This window comes from Dermacentor silvarum, chromosome 8, assembly GCF_013339745.2.
Source record: "Dermacentor silvarum isolate Dsil-2018 chromosome 8, BIME_Dsil_1.4, whole genome shotgun sequence".
NCBI lineage: Eukaryota > Metazoa > Arthropoda > Arachnida > Ixodida > Ixodidae > Dermacentor > Dermacentor silvarum.
Window position 1 is genome coordinate 154,643,739 of NC_051161.1, and position 15,525 is coordinate 154,659,263.

Below are 15,525 nucleotides of genomic sequence, written 5' to 3' on the forward strand. Positions count from 1 at the left end.
GCAAAAAATATGCACAACGGCGTCGTGCTCAGGCTGGCCAGGACCTTGTTCAAGGCTATGTTACGTTGGTCTATCGGATTTGTCGATACCACAGCTTGGCTGGCCAACCACCCAATGGCATTTTAGATTTCGCTCTTATCGAAATGCGGCCTCTGCAGTCGGGATTTCTTCCCACGACCTCGTGCTGAGCAGCAGAACGCCATAGCCATTGAGCCTCGACGACGGTTTGTGGGAGCTTTCGCGTGCGCCTTGGCAGAGAAGATTCATTTGAGCTGTGACCACAGACAAGATCTGGAACACGGTGGTCGCTTCATGGATGACATCGCTGAATGTTTATCACTAGAATGTTGACCTTCCTTCAGCCTTTATGCATCCTTATTTATATGTCATCATCACCCCTCATCACAACTTTGTCCCCGTTCCCCCTCTCCCTATGCAGAGTAGCAGGAGAGCGTGCAACAACTCAGGTCAACCTATCTACCTCGTGTAAAATAAATTTCTTTCTTGACAAGGAACGTGTTCTATGGTTTGTTCATTGCCGAAATCGTCGCAGGCTTTGTCATTCATTTCCATGCTCTAAGCATTTGTGAAATATATTCCAAGCCACAGTCCAAGCCACAGCCACAGTCAAGTTGTCTCTCTTCGGGGTAGTCCAGATGGAATGGGGAGTCCGAGAGAAGGGCCGAGGTGGCGAAGATGCGTATGCAGGAAACCTGAGGTGTTCCACATGCATCGTGTGAGACGTCATCACACGCGGACATGCGAAATTCTGTTATTACAATCTGTTCTCAACGGCGCGATGGGGTCCTGCACGTCATCTTCTTGAGCACTTCTTGCAGATTTATCAGCACGTTTGTAGCACATGATGCTGCGGTAGTCTGCAAGCCACTGAAAAGAGGACATCGTGTCTTTTCTGTATTAGTTGCTGATACAGTTGGTGTAAGGAAGAAGTGCGCCGTGCAGAGCTCCGCAGCCGGATCGCCAGTGCTACGCAAGTGGGGCTCTCACTAGACGCTGTTCCTGCTGTGACTAACCAATGCCTCCTTTACTAGATGCCTGCCGCGTGGTCCGATAAACCCGGTTCCGTGCCCTCTCCCTTTTTTGTCACCGCGAAAAGGCAAAGAGCGGCGCTTGTGGCGCAGGCCTGCAACCTAGATGACGTGCTGCGGCCTCTGTGATTACTGTAGCATCTTTTACCGTCTCGGAGGCGGCAGGCGCTATCGACGTGCTGGCGGTACTATTCGGCCGCCGTGAAAAGGAAACGAGAGCGCCTCACGGAATTTATGCAGAACTAAGGGAACCGCCTGCCCAATGGGAAACTGAGCGACGCGGCGGGCTTCTAGTAAAGGAGGCATCGCACTAACTAAGCGTCTTCCTGTCAGCGTCATTCGTGCCGTCCACAGCCGTGTCGGACTTCTTGTCAGAATTGGTGGAGGTTTGCTGGTTCTCCTGTAATCCTGTAATTGCGCAGCCGGACTATCGCTGCCATCATAACCACTGAAAGCGCCTCGAGCTTACCACCACCTACTCCCAAGTCCTCCGTATGCCCGGGAACACTCCGTCAATGAGACCCTCCCATCTTCAGCGGCACTAACGACCGCGACGTTGATGACTGTCTCCCATCATATGAACGCGTCAGTGTGAAGAACAAATGGGATGGCATTATGAAATTAACCTACGTCCCTCACCGGAATTGGCCACTTGTGGTTTCGGAACCACGAAAGCGAAATCCCAAGCTGGACTGTGTTCAAGACAAAGTTCAGCGAGGTGTTCGAGGTATTCGAAAGCTTCGAGCCGAACAGCGACCGCAGTCGCTCTCTCAGCAGCCTGGTCAGACATTTACCAGCTATATCGAAGATGTCATCGAACTCTGTAAACGCGTCGATGCATCAATGACTGAGGGCAATAAAATCAAGCATATATTGAAAGGCATCGACGACGACGCGTTTCAGATGCTCATTCCAAAGAGCCCTCTACTGTTGCACAAGTTATTGAGCTGTGCCAAAGCTATGACGAGCTGCGCCGACATCGCCTCGTCACATGCGGCCCTGTTCCCCATCAGGAATCGTTGTCAGAAATAACCTCTCCTTTTCCACCCTCCTCTCGCTGATCAAGGCTTTCGTGTGGGAAAAAGTTGCTCGCCAGCTCTCCCTCAATACCAACCCGCCGTAGTCAAGTTCGCCCCTTAGACCAACCCTACGACACGTTATACAAGAACGAGTGTCCGATGTCCATCCAATAGAGCGGGCACCTCAACTCACCACCCCATTCATTTACGCTGACGCCGTGGCACGACCACGACCGCCGACGTTCCGGGCTCCGCATCCAATGCCTATCCCTGTTTTTACCTCCACGCCACCACGACCTCCTGTCTGTCCATCGAGTAATTAATCCTTGCCGCACAGCGGACCTCTCTTATTCGTGTGGTATTCCCGGACACGTTGCACGCTTGTGCTGCCGCCGTCCGCTTCATCCACGTGACGGCCCCCGCACACCTGCGTACGACCATCCGTTGTCTTACGCTCCAGACCGCGATTTAGCACTTCCCCGCTCAAGCATTCGCCCAGTTTCTGACCGCTGTTCCCCTTCTCCCCGTTGTCGCTCGCTCTCGCCGATGCGTCGACGTCCCTCTACCGCTGACACGGAAAATTAAGTGGCGCAGTTGCCGTGGCAAGAACTGCGTCATCGTCGCAGCGCTCAATCCCTCTTCTTTCGCCGCCAAAGGTTATTGAAGTCGCTGTTCAAGGTGTCTCTGTGCTTGCCCTCTTTGGCACAGGTGCTGCCATATCTGTAATTGCCGAAAAACTGTGCCGCTCAATATGAAGAGTCACGATGCCTTTCTTCGGGCCATTACTCTGCATGGCCACAACACAGCACGTCCAGCCGGTGGCTGCGTGTACCGCAAGACTTAAAATTCAAGTAGTGCTCTACATAGTCGAGTTATTCGCTCTTCACCACTGTTCCTACAGTATATTTTAGGTTGGGATTTTCTCTTCCTTCACCAAGCTGTCATTGATTGCTCCCGTGCAGTAGTCGCTTCTCGTCGCTTGGCAAAGCCGTATCTGACAACGTTTCGCTTTCGTGCACCAAGTTGCCCCTTACTGACGACATACAGATACCTCCGCACACATCAGTTCTGGCACCAATATCCTGTTCAGTTGCCTCTGACTCTACCGTACTCTTCACATCTTCCACTGCTTTCGTTCATTACCACCTCTCGCCACTCCCAACCACGCTGGTGCGACTCACCCTCCTGACTACAACCACTTACCATTCCCGTTTACGTTGCTTCGCCGTGAATCTCGGCCTCACAACACCCTTACCACGTGGGAACTTTCTGTTGGATCGTCAGAGGTCAACACCCTCTACTGTAGTCCTGTAACTGCCACATCGCCTGAAGACAGTTTCAACCACGTCATCGACAATGCCTTAAACCTCAAGCAACGCCATGACCTTCTCCGTCTCCTCGACAAATTTCGCCCTGCTTTTGATAGCCATAGCACTTCTCTCGGCCGAACGACGACTGTACGTCACCGGATTGACACTCACTCACCGCTACGGCAGCGACCATACCGCGTATCGTCGACAGAACGCCGCATTATTGATGAGCAAGTAGGTGAAATGCTCAAGCGTGGCGTCATTGAACCGTCCGACAGTCCTGGGCATCGCCAGTTGTTTTAGTTAAAATTAGAATGACTCGATTCGCTTTTGCGTGGATTACTGTCACCTAAACAAAATAACCCTTAAGGTTGTTTATCCATTGCCGCAGATCGACGATGCCCTAGACTGCTTACAAGGTGCAGAGTTACAGGGCAAGTGCCTATGACTGCAGACGATAAGCCTAAAACTGCTTTCATCGCGCCCGATGGCTTATACGAATTTCGTGTGATGTCATTCGGCCTTTGCAACGCGCCCGCGACATTTGAGCGCATGATGGATACTATTCTCCAAAGTCTCAAATGAAACACGTGCTTGTGTGATTTGGAGGATGTCGTAGTGTTCGCACCAAATTTTCCTACTCACCTTCAACGCTTGGAGCAGGCTTTACGCTGTCTTTGTTACGCGGGCCTCCAACTGAACTTGAAAAAAATTCATTTGGGCCAGGCAAGCGGACCATTCTTGGACATGTGTCGAACGACGGTGTTCTCCCGGATGCCGCTAAGCTACATGCTTTCAAAGAATTTCGGAGACCCACGTTTCTAAAATACTTGTGCAGTTTCATTGGCCTCTGCTCGTACTTCCGCCACTTCACCCGTGATTTCGCTTCGATTATGGCACCGCTGACAGAGCTTCTTCGAGGAGACCTTAATCTTTCCGCGTGGGCCCCGGCTTGTGATGATGCCTTTGCGACGCTACGTCGCCTCCTCAAAACACCACCGATACTGCGTCATTTCGATCCAACTGCTCCTACGGAAATCCATACCCATGCTAGTGGTGTTGGTCTTGGCGCTGTGCTCGCGCAGCGAAAGCCCAGCTACCAAGAATATGTTGTTGCTTACGCGAGCCGCACTCTCACGAAAGCTGAAGTGAATTATTCAGTCATGAAAAAAGAAAGTCTAGCGATCATCTGGGCCATACCAAATTTCGTACATACCTGTACGGCCGGTCCTTCGGTGTCGTTACGGATCACCACGCACTTTGCTAGTTGTTGTCCCCCGAAGATCCCAACGGCAGCCTAGCCCGGTCGGCACTGAGGCTCCAAGAGTACGACATCCAGGTTGTCTACCGCTCAGGCTAGAAGCACACCAATGCCGAAACTCCTTTCGCGCTCGCCTGTCCCCGGCGACATTGTCAGTGCTTCCGTATAGACGACCCACTTCCACCATTAGCTTTTGTCGACATCACTTTGGAGCAGCGCAAGGACTCCTGCATTTCATCTTTGATAGATTACTTCTCTGATTCGCATGCACGCCCACGATCCCGAGAACTCCGACGACAAGCTTCGCTCTTCGCCATCCACGACGGCATCATCTATCGCCATAATTGCCATACCGACGGCCGCAAATGGCTGCTAGCAATACCCCGGCAGCTACGCACTGCTCTGTGCACTGTTTTCCACGCCGGTCCTCAGTGCGCACACGCTGGTCTCTTTAAAACCTACACCAGACTGGGTCATATGTTTCATTGGCGCAGTATGTACACCTTTGTGCAAAGAGTACTTTCGCTCTTGCACAGAATGTCAACGCCGCAAGAGTGATGCTGGCCGCTCTTCTGGACCAATGCAACCTTTGCCGTGCCCTTCGCGACCCTTTGACTAGGTTGGAATACACCTATACGGGCCTCTGCCATACACTTCTGCTGACAATCGCTTGGTCATTGTGGCTATAGACAACCTCACGAGGTATGCGGAAATGGCTGCTCTGCCAGCCGCGGCGGCTGGTGACGTTGCCGCCTTCCTGCTTCAGCGCTTCGGTCTACGTCACGGCGCTCCCCGCGAACTCCTGAGCGACCGAGGCTGTGTCTTTCTCGCCGATGTTATTGAAGAACTTCTCACTGAATGCCGCGTTATTCATCGCTGTACCACCGCATATCACCCGCAAACAAACGACTTGACAGAGCACTTTAATCGAACTCTTGGCTACATGCTTTCGATGTATGTCACCTCCAACCACACCAACTTGGACCTCTTCCTTGCCTATGTCACGTACGCTATACCATATAGCACCCAAGCCAACGAAGGGCTTTCCTGCCTTCTTTCTACCATATGGCCGAGAACCGTCATCTCCCATTGACACTATTCTTCCGTACCATCTCGACTTATCCGAGGATACACCGGTTTCCCAAGCCACCCGGTATGAAGAAGAATGTCGGCAACAAGCGTGCTCACTAACAACGCAGGAACAAGCGCTACAGAAATTTCGTCATGACGACGGGGCCCCCCCCCACCAGTTTTCGCCTGACGCTCTCGTTTGGTTGTGGGTGCCTCCTACTTCGACACCAGGTGTCTCCTCCAAGTTTGTTTCCAGATACCATGGACCCTGCCGGGTCCTACAGCAAACTTCTCCGGTAAACTAGGCCATCGAGCCTCTGACGCCTCCTACGGACCTTCGTCGCCGATGCCACGAAACTGTGTACATAGATCGCCTCAAGCCGTATCACGAGCCCTTCGTCCTCACGATGCCTTAAGTCTCCTGTGTGGCTCCGTCTTCAGCGAGGGTGGAAGATGTAAGGAAGAAGAAGTGCGCCGTGCAGAGCTCCGCAGCTGGATCGCCAGCACTACGCAAGTGGGGTTCGGGCTAGACGCGGTTCCTGGTGTGACTGACTAAGCCTACGCTGTTGCGTCTTGCTGTCGGCGTCTCTCGTGTCGTCCACAGCCGAGTCGCACTTCTCTGTCAGACTAGCTCATTGCCAGCACCATACTAGGTCTTGTGGTCCACGATGTAGATGCGATAGCAGACATTGAAGGGATGACTTAGAATTCGTGAAGATACTCCGTTGTAGTGGTTGTTTTTATTAAATCCTCCGAAATGCGCTGTGGATTGCAACAAGCTGTGTGGCAGTCGCCGTTATCCAATGAGAGGCTTTCGACTGAATGGTGGCAGAGAGAGAAATGTCTGGTTAACCTCCCTGTCTTTCCTTTACCTTTTTTTCTCTCTCTCTCTCTCTGGCAGCTTTTTCATGCAAGATCACAGCTGGTGCCATTCCACCCACAGTTGTCGGACAATTAGTGTAAATCAAAAGATTATCTTTGAATATCTCCTTCAGCTTGAGTAGAGACAGCTACTGGATAGTTGGCGTCGAGAATCCTGCTTTCGGGTACTGAGATACCTGGTATTGAGACTCGAACCTGTAGTCAAGCCAGAAAGCAAGGAGCTGCCAGTAGTCTCGAGGCTGGTGTATGATCTGTATGGAGATAGTCGCGGTAAGCCGATATCTTCTGAGAAAAAGAGAAACATGGGCGGTCTTCTGGCGGTGATGTGAGGTGGCAGGTTAGAGGGCATGCAATGTGCCTAATGTGTGGTCAATTTTCTGGGATGTGCCTAAAACCCTTTGAAAGGAATGTGAGTCGTGACTGTGAGTCGTGAATGTGCAATTACATCATTGCAATTCCCCATTCCATTGAGAGCTTGCGCAACTTCTCAATAGATGTTAGCGTTTTAGGTAAAAGTTGGGGAGCCATCATGCAGTTTAGTGCATGATGGCATGACGGCTTCAGTGATTCGGACAATTATACACCATTTATGGAGCCTGATAAAAATTTTTATGCTGTCGTTCTTTATTATTCTGCTTTCAGTGATGATAGAAGCTGCAGGCAAGAAGATGTGCCTCGACCCTGGCACGCCAGATAATGGTGTCAGGCTCGGTCCCAGCACCTTTTTGGTCGGAAGCAGCGTCAGATTTGCCTGTAACTCCGAATACCAGATGCGCGGCGACGACACTATCAGGTGCCTAGAAGGTGGAAAATGGTCGTCTGGTCTTCCGGTGTGCATTGGTGAGTGACACATCTTCATCAATGTGCTCGTACAGCTTGAAAGAACCAAGTTTACTAGAATCTCGAAAATGAACTCTTGATCTTATAGCACTAACAAGTGCATATACTTATTACAGACGCCGAGCTACTGTCACATATAGTCAGTGTATCATCCACTAGGTATGTTCCAGCGTCTTCACACAAAGGCTACGAATCGTCCACTACGCTGGCTGAAGTCAAGTGTGGACCTGGCTATGATGCTATATACAGAGAAGCAGAAAATTTATTTTTGCGTGATGAGGCAGTATTACACGAAAGTAAAAGGTGACATTATTGGGGTGCAAAGTGCACAAAGGACCCGGAACTTTACCATATCTCACTGCAAGCATGTAAATGTCAATTGAAAGAAAATTACACTTTGGGTAAGTTGTTTATTAAAATGTAGAAGATGCTATTGAATCACTTTGTCAAACCTCAAGGGCACTAAATCTATCGTCTTTATTACCAGCCATTATTATTAGATTCGCAGAGTACACCGGCAAGCGGCGTTTAGCTTAAATTACATGACAACCCCCCCCTCCCCAACCTTGCCTATGATACCTACAGCCAACTGGTTCTCTCGGAGGTCCAACGCACACCTTGGAATCGGTGTGAAGAGGTTAATTCCATGCCCTTGATTTGTCTAGTTGACTCCTGCACTCTTTTGTTTAAAAGAAACTGGCACGGGCACGAATCCGTGCTATGCGATGTGATACATGCGGCAATAATCTCGAAAGGGTAGTTGTCATTGTCCTGATTCAGGTATCAGTGCGATTGTAGCCTAATTGTTAGAGTTTCGGGCTGATGTGCTGCGGAATAAAGTTCGATTGCGCCATGGAGCAAGTAATTAATTTTTGTTTGTTTTTGTAGTATGAGCTAATGAACAAGACAGCAGCACCTAGCAGCCACGGGCAGAAAAGCGTGGAAGGGGTTTCTATGAAAGCTGCGCTTGAAAATATTCAGAGCCCTTCCCCTGTCGAGATAATGGGCGTAAGCGAAGCTTGTGGCAAGACGACGGTCAACTTCGCAGGCGGTTCACTTCGTTTGCCCTAAACTCGGGGTCCGCCGCTCTTCGCTGACGTTTCGCCTAGGCTTCGGAACCCCTCACGCAAGCATCATGACGTCGACGACGAGCCCTTTCGCAAGCGACTTCGTGCCCCCATTGCTCAAACGCAGCCGGCTCCTCGGCGGAACGCCCCTGCCGTTGACTTCCCATCCGGACACCGGAAGTAATCTGAGGCGAGGGAAGCCCGGCGGAGCGCTCAGCAACCCCTTTTCCTTTTGTTTCCCTCCCCGCGACACACCAAACCACCCTGATTTGTCGCACGCGCCACGTGATCCGGCGCCGGCGCAGCTTTCCGGCACTGGCTCTGGGAGCAGGCGGCTTTTTTCCCTTTCCTTCTGTCTCTTTCTTTTTTCTTCGTTCATATCTTTCGTTCTTTCTTTCATTCCTTCTTTCTTTCTCGTCCTTGGGTCATATCCACTTATCCCTAGCTCATACCCGCATATCCAATGTGGGTTTGCGCCACACGTGATTTCTTCTTTCCGGCTCTCCTTCTTTGGTTCTTCCTTTATTTCTTCCTTTTGTACTTCCTTTCTTTCTTTCTGGTCGGTGGCTTATACCCGCGTATCCAATGCGGGTATGCGCCAAACGTCATTTTCAAGCAAAGCTTGTATTGCATCACAATGGTGGTGGTGTCACGCTCGTTCACTTGGTATATGCCTAAATTGGCATGCGAGGGTACGAATGTATGACTAACATAACTGACAGGTCATGACATCAATAACATCACATGCTCGTGAGTTACGTCATGATTAACGATAATAAAATCACGTGTGGCGCATACCGGCATTGGATATGCGGGCATATGTGCCCGCATATCCAATACCTGCAAATGCCAGGCATCATCATCATCATCATCATCAGCCTATATTTTATGTCCACTGCAGGACGAAGGCCTCTCCCTGCGATCTCCAATTACCCCTGTCTTGCGCTAGCGTATTCTAACTTGCGCCTGCAAATTTCCTAACTTCATCATCCCATCTGGTTTTCTGCCGACCTCGACTGCGCTTCCCTTCTCTTGGTATCCATTCCGTAACCCTAATGGTCCACCGGTTATCCATCCTACGCATTACATGGCCTGCCCAGCTCCATTTCTTCCGCTTAATGTCAACTAGAATATCGGCTATCCCCGTTTGTTCTCTCATCCACCCCGCTCTCTTCCTGTCTCTTAACGTTAGTCCTAAGATTTTTCGTTCCATCGCTCTTTGTGCGGTCCTTAACTTGTTCTCGAGCTTCTTTGTTAACCTCCAAGTTTCTGCACCATATGTTAGCACCGGTAGAATGCAATGATTGTACACTTTTCTTTTCAACGACAGTGGTAAGCTCCCAGTCAGGATTTGGTAATGCCTGCCGTATGCACTCCAACCCAATTTTATTCTTCTGTATATTTCTTTCTCGTGATCAGGGTCCCCTGTGAGTAATTGCCGAGTAAATGCCAGGCATATGCGGATATTAACCAGGGAGTAGAAAGAAAGAAATAAAGAAGGATGGAAAGAAAGACAGACAGAAAGGAAGAGAAAAGGAAAGAAATCACGTGTGGCTCCTACCGGGGCCGCACATTTCAGCTCCGCTCTCAGAGTAGAGCAGGTGCGGGGAAAGCTTCGCCATTGCCGGATCACATGACGCGCTCGACCAATCAGGGTCATTTGGTGTGTCACGGGGAGAGAAAGGGAAGGACAGGAGAAGAAAGGAGGTTGGCACACGTGCCGCCGGGCTTCCCTCGCCTCAGATCAGTTTCGGCCGTGAAGGCCGTGCGTGGTGCATACCATCGACGATCAGGGGCTCTATTATGGACACGCATGGCGGCTGCACGGCCGCCATTATCCGCTATCTTGGCTGCCTTATTGGCTGTCCAGAGGTCACGTGTTTTGAAATTTGTGCCGGGAAACGGAAGTTTTTGCTAAATACAATTTTGTGTTTTCGTCAGAATGATGAAACATGACGTGGAGCTGCAAACTTTATCGACTAATACTTTTTTGTGGTCCTTGGCACCTCTATTGCGACTTTAACGCTTTAAAAAGAAAGTGGACGGTGGCATGCAGAAGCTCGTGCAATGCATCTGCAATTTCGCGAATATGTGGTGGCGTTCCAAGATAGCCGGCATGTCAGCTTGTTCATTGGCTGAAGGAATATCGCGTGAGGAGCGTCACAGGAAGGGCCGTGTCGTAAACGTCAATTTGACGTTGCGTGACGTTGCGCTTGGCCGCCATTGCAGAGATTTTCCGCCATAATTTGTGGTGCGACGAGCCGCGCGAATTATGGTAATGAGCGGTCATATGCAATGGCAGTGGAGAGGCAAGCGTATCGCCTCATTTTCCCTGTCATTTCGGGCCATAAAAATCTTTTATTCACAACGCGTGTTCATAGCATTGGCATCGCTCTCGGCTGGTGTTGGCATTTGTGTTTTGCACCATCATATTTATTAAGAACACGTTTATTTGAAATACTATTGGTTGAAACTAGCAAACTTTCTCCGACATTTCGCACTTTTCACTATTGCGTTTGTATTGTAATCAATATTAATGACTTTTCGCGTCATCAAAGGTTATGACAACGGTGACATTTTAATTTGCAAAAAGAAATGTACGCAAGACGGCGCCTTGAAGTTTCCTCTCGCGGTGTGAGTAAGCAGCGAAGTGCACAAGATATGGCAGTGCCAGCGTTTGCGTCACTCAAGCGGATACCTGTGGCGCGCGCAACGCTATCGATGATATTCGGTCGCTTCTCAGCCAGACGAGTCGGGCTGAGTCACTTGCGGATCACGAGATAGCGATAACGTGGCCTAGAGCGTGCGCTGATCATCACTGGCAGGTCGCGTATATTGTCTCAAGGTAGAAAGCAAGCGCGTGGGCGCCGATATAAGATGAGTCATTCAGTTTCCCGAGGACACGCGTCCTATCTAATTAAGCAGACGACAGCCTGCGAGCATGCAGACGACGGAAGCGAGAAACGATTTTGATGGAATAATTGTACGCTTTGAGCTAGCGGCTTTATTTTTAGTGGAGAGGAAAACTGTTTTCCTTTATCAAGAATGCTAGGTTCAACGCCTACATTAAGTTTCTTAGGCGAAACGTCAAATTTGCGTATCGTTACGAAAGCAAAACGGGGCCATCAGCGCCATTTTGTAAGCGTCGCGCCTACGTCACGCCTCGAAGAAAATGGCGGAATGTCCAGAATAGCGGCTCAGGCTGCGTTTGAGCTAGGGCGCCGCGAACTCGCTTGGGAAAGGGCTCATTTTAGACAGGCTGATTCTAGCGTGAGGGCTCCCGAAGCCCGGGCGAAGCATCAGCGAAGAGCCGGGGACCAAGAGTTGCGAGAGCTGCTGACCCTGAGTTTAGGTCAAACGAAGCGGAGCGCCTGCGGGAGCGTCGTCTTGCCATAAGCTTCGCTTACCCCATTTTCTCGACAGGGGAAGGACTATTGATTTTATCGTTAATCGTGACTTAACTGATGAGCATGTGATCTTATTGATGTCAGGACAGATAGTCATACTCGTATCCTTCCATACCAATTTTGGTATATACCAAGTGAACAAGACGTGAACTTTCGACGGGGTTTCGATGGGGTTTTAACGTGACACCAACACGACCACCACCACCGCCGACACTTGTGAGGCAAAACAAGTTTCGCTTGAAGAAAGAGTGCACTCTATTCTGCACCCTGTGCGCCGCGACTGCGGTGCTCTCAAACGTGCCGAGCATGGGCGAATATAGTTTTAGCCTTGTGCTCTACCGCTGAGATAACAATAGGACAGTGACAAAGTCAGTGGCTGCCAAATTCATGTGATTAAAATAATATAGCTATCGCCTGCGCCGCCAAAAACAATTGGCGCAGTCCGTCGCGATGCCGATTGTAAAAAGAACTAAAAATCATCGCGGAATTATTAGTTCTTAGCGGCAAAGCGCTAGGCCAGAATCGCTATGCATGCAGTTCCCCAAAATTTAGGTAATTTGTGGTATTTGGAGCAAAAAACGTTTCTGCGGCCCATTGACGAAGAAAAATGTAACACAGGGAACGAAGTTTTATGTTCCATGTTATCTCAATGAGGGTAAGCCACATAACGGTATTCTTTCTCTTGCTGACGCGATAAATTATCAAAAAATGTGGGTTTCGGAGACCCAACACTTGTAATAAATGATTTGATTATTTTTTAACGGTGTAGTAGGGAAGACAGCCACAAACTATTGCGAGAAGACGACGAAGTCCGGCCGCCCGGAGAGTGCGAAACAGCGACCGACGCTCTTGGGCCAAGGCTGTTGTTACGTAGCTCTGCTTGTAAATAAACCCCCTTATTGACCCGTCTGGCGGCGATCACGTGGGCGCTTCCATGTTTGATCACGTGGTGACGCGTCCATTGTTTGCCTCAACTGCCTCCGTTGCCTCCGCGTTTACAATGGATGTGTATGACGCCGGTGCGGCTTAGCAAACCTCTGTTTCGGGAGATATCGTAGATGGTGACTGGGTGGGCGACACGAAGCTTTGGTCACAGTTCCAGAGAAGATACAAAAGCGCTTTCGGAGCTGATTAAGCTATGTCCAAATGGCGCAAGCAGCGTATATGGTGCTTGTTCTAAAAGCGGGGCTAAATATGTATTCCAAGCTATCCAAACATTCCGCTCATGAATTCAGTCAGGATTAGTGTGTTTTGCTCTTTGTTCTTTATTCGACAAACATTTTGAAGCAGTGGCTTGTCAGTTTCTGACCCAGTGAAGTTCTTTGGTGCGGCCACTATCTGATTATTTTCTGCCTAATCGCTCGCGGGTGTGCTCAGTTCCGATAGATTTGTTCTTGCTGCGCACAAGGCTTGAAACGTAGCTGTTTTGTACATTGTAATACCTTGTAGCAAATCTATATTACAGCTAGTAACTTGCTTACTCTTATGCACCGTCACGAAACATTCAGCTTCGACCATTCGACCAGTCCGTCCTTTATTGTGCGTATACAGTGCGCATATATTCAAGTGTGTGCCCATCTACACACTTGACACGTTGGTAAAAGGGTGGGCTGAAGTTTCTGCGCTGGCCCATTACCAGGAATTAGGGACATTTCGTAGTTTCCTTTTTTCGCCACCACGTGGCGTATCGACCTTAAAGAATTCAAAATTCCCGCTATGACGTATGCTATAACGCAAAACTAAAGAAAGCGCAATAAAAGGAAACACACCCTGACGCTGTCGCTTCACCTCGGTGCTTGGAAGCGAGCGCGCTTGTGTATCAGCGTTATCTCGAAGACGGCCAGCTGACAATGAATGGCTATTTTGCTATACACCTGGCCAGAAAGCTCGTCCGCATTTTGGAGAGACGTCTGGCCGAGATAACGGCTCCCGCGAAGCTTCCGTTGAATATATATATTTTTTCCTTGAGCAGACTTTTATGTGTGCACCACTGTGGCAACGGTCTTGCGTATACGTCAGGGTTATGTTTCATGGGTTTCCTATAGAACTGGCGTGACCCATTGTTTAAGAGGAAGCTTTAGCTCGGGCCTATCTGCGATGCCGGATACTCAAATACATGTAAAATTCAGGAATGCTTTTATGAGAAAACCGCTGAACCGATTTGAATGGAATGAGTTGCATTTAAGAGGGAAAGTTAAAGTACAGAGACTGCAGCAAATAGAATTTTCGTTCAGATAGTGTAATGTTTTAAAAGAATTGCAGGATGTTCGTAAATTTGAAGAAAAAATAAAGAAGCATGAAGTTTACAAATCCTCAACTTAGCCATTAAAAACAAATATGGCATTTCTATAAACTGCACCCGTTGGAGCATAAAAGCGAAAAATTTTTTTGCTATATTTAAAACTTACGTGAATTTGTTATAGTGTTTGGAAGGGTTTTGCAAATGCAACATTCACAACATAGTGGTATATTTCAGGATGGCGTATGATATATGATTGCTATCCGCTTTGGATGTAATATTAGGTGCAGTTTACAGAATTCCGATATCATTTTTAGCTGCTGAGGTACATAGCTCTATACGTCAAGTTTTCTTTTTCGAAATTTGGCAATTCTTTAAAATTTTACGTAAAAAAGTAGACAGCCTATAATAAAATATCCCTTTCTGCAATCACTACACATTAACTTTTTTTTCTAAATTCAACATAACTCATCAGATTTGGTGCATTGGTTGCTCTCAGAATATATTGCCGATTTACCCTGAATTTCGATAGGAGCCCCCCAGCTCAATCTTCCTCCTAAGTTTGAGCTTGAATAATATACTTGTTCGCAAGATACGTTTGTAAACATGTGATCGTGGCCTAATGAGCTAGAGCACCGGGCGTACTGAGCTCAACGGCCGAGGATATGTTTGTAAAGCGTCTTGGGAAGGAATAGGAGAAAAGAAAGGGAGAAGGCTGGTGTATTATTCAGAAGATTGTCTGGTTGGCTAAAAATTACTAAATGCTTAGGTCGTCATAGCCACTTACGTTCCATCAGCATAATTTCTATTTCATTCCGCTAGTATTGTCCTATTATTGTCAATCAATCGAGATTAGAACACCGGCCTCATGGCATTGTATTCCGTCCCAATTATTTATCGCCATCACTTCAGAATCATCTTATCGTCGTCGTGCCGTCGTCCTTATATGCCTTCGTCGTTCTATCGACGTCATTCCTACCTCGTAATTCCATCGTCGTCACTGCATGCACCGTCGGCCTGCGGTCCTTGTTCTACCATCGTGAGTTAACATTGGCGAGCGATGGTCATAACAAAGCGGGTCAATCAGGGAGACAGTGTATGGCCGCTTATAGCCGATTCACTTGAAACATCACGAGAAACACTACGGATTCTAAATAAAGGTGCCTTAGCTAACACGGTGTGTCGCTCTTTGTTCGCTAGATTGTGTGAATGTTGATCGCATTAACTTCGATAGTGATCTTAACATCGGTTCTGCAGGAATTCTTTCGTCTTCGCGACACTAACGAACTCTTGTCCACATTGTTGCCACCCTATTAACACCTCCAATTCTTAGAGGTGATTGTGCTCAGGCATGTGATGAGTGACCCGAAGTTTCATGAA

The 15,525-nt window shown here is 48.8% G+C and overlaps 1 protein-coding gene across 3 annotated transcripts in view; it reads left to right on the plus strand.

Moving 5' to 3' along the window:
- The window catches only part of LOC119461780 (complement factor B-like), a 190,843-nt gene that overhangs the window by 53,937 nt on the left and 121,381 nt on the right, over nt 1-15,525 (plus strand). For all 3 annotated transcript variants that reach the window (XM_049672156.1, XM_049672157.1, XM_037723155.2), the window contains exon 5: nt 7,235-7,432. In XM_049672156.1, coding sequence (XP_049528113.1) covers nt 7,235-7,432 — 198 coding nt within the window. The remainder of the gene's footprint in view (nt 1-7,234; nt 7,433-15,525) is intronic.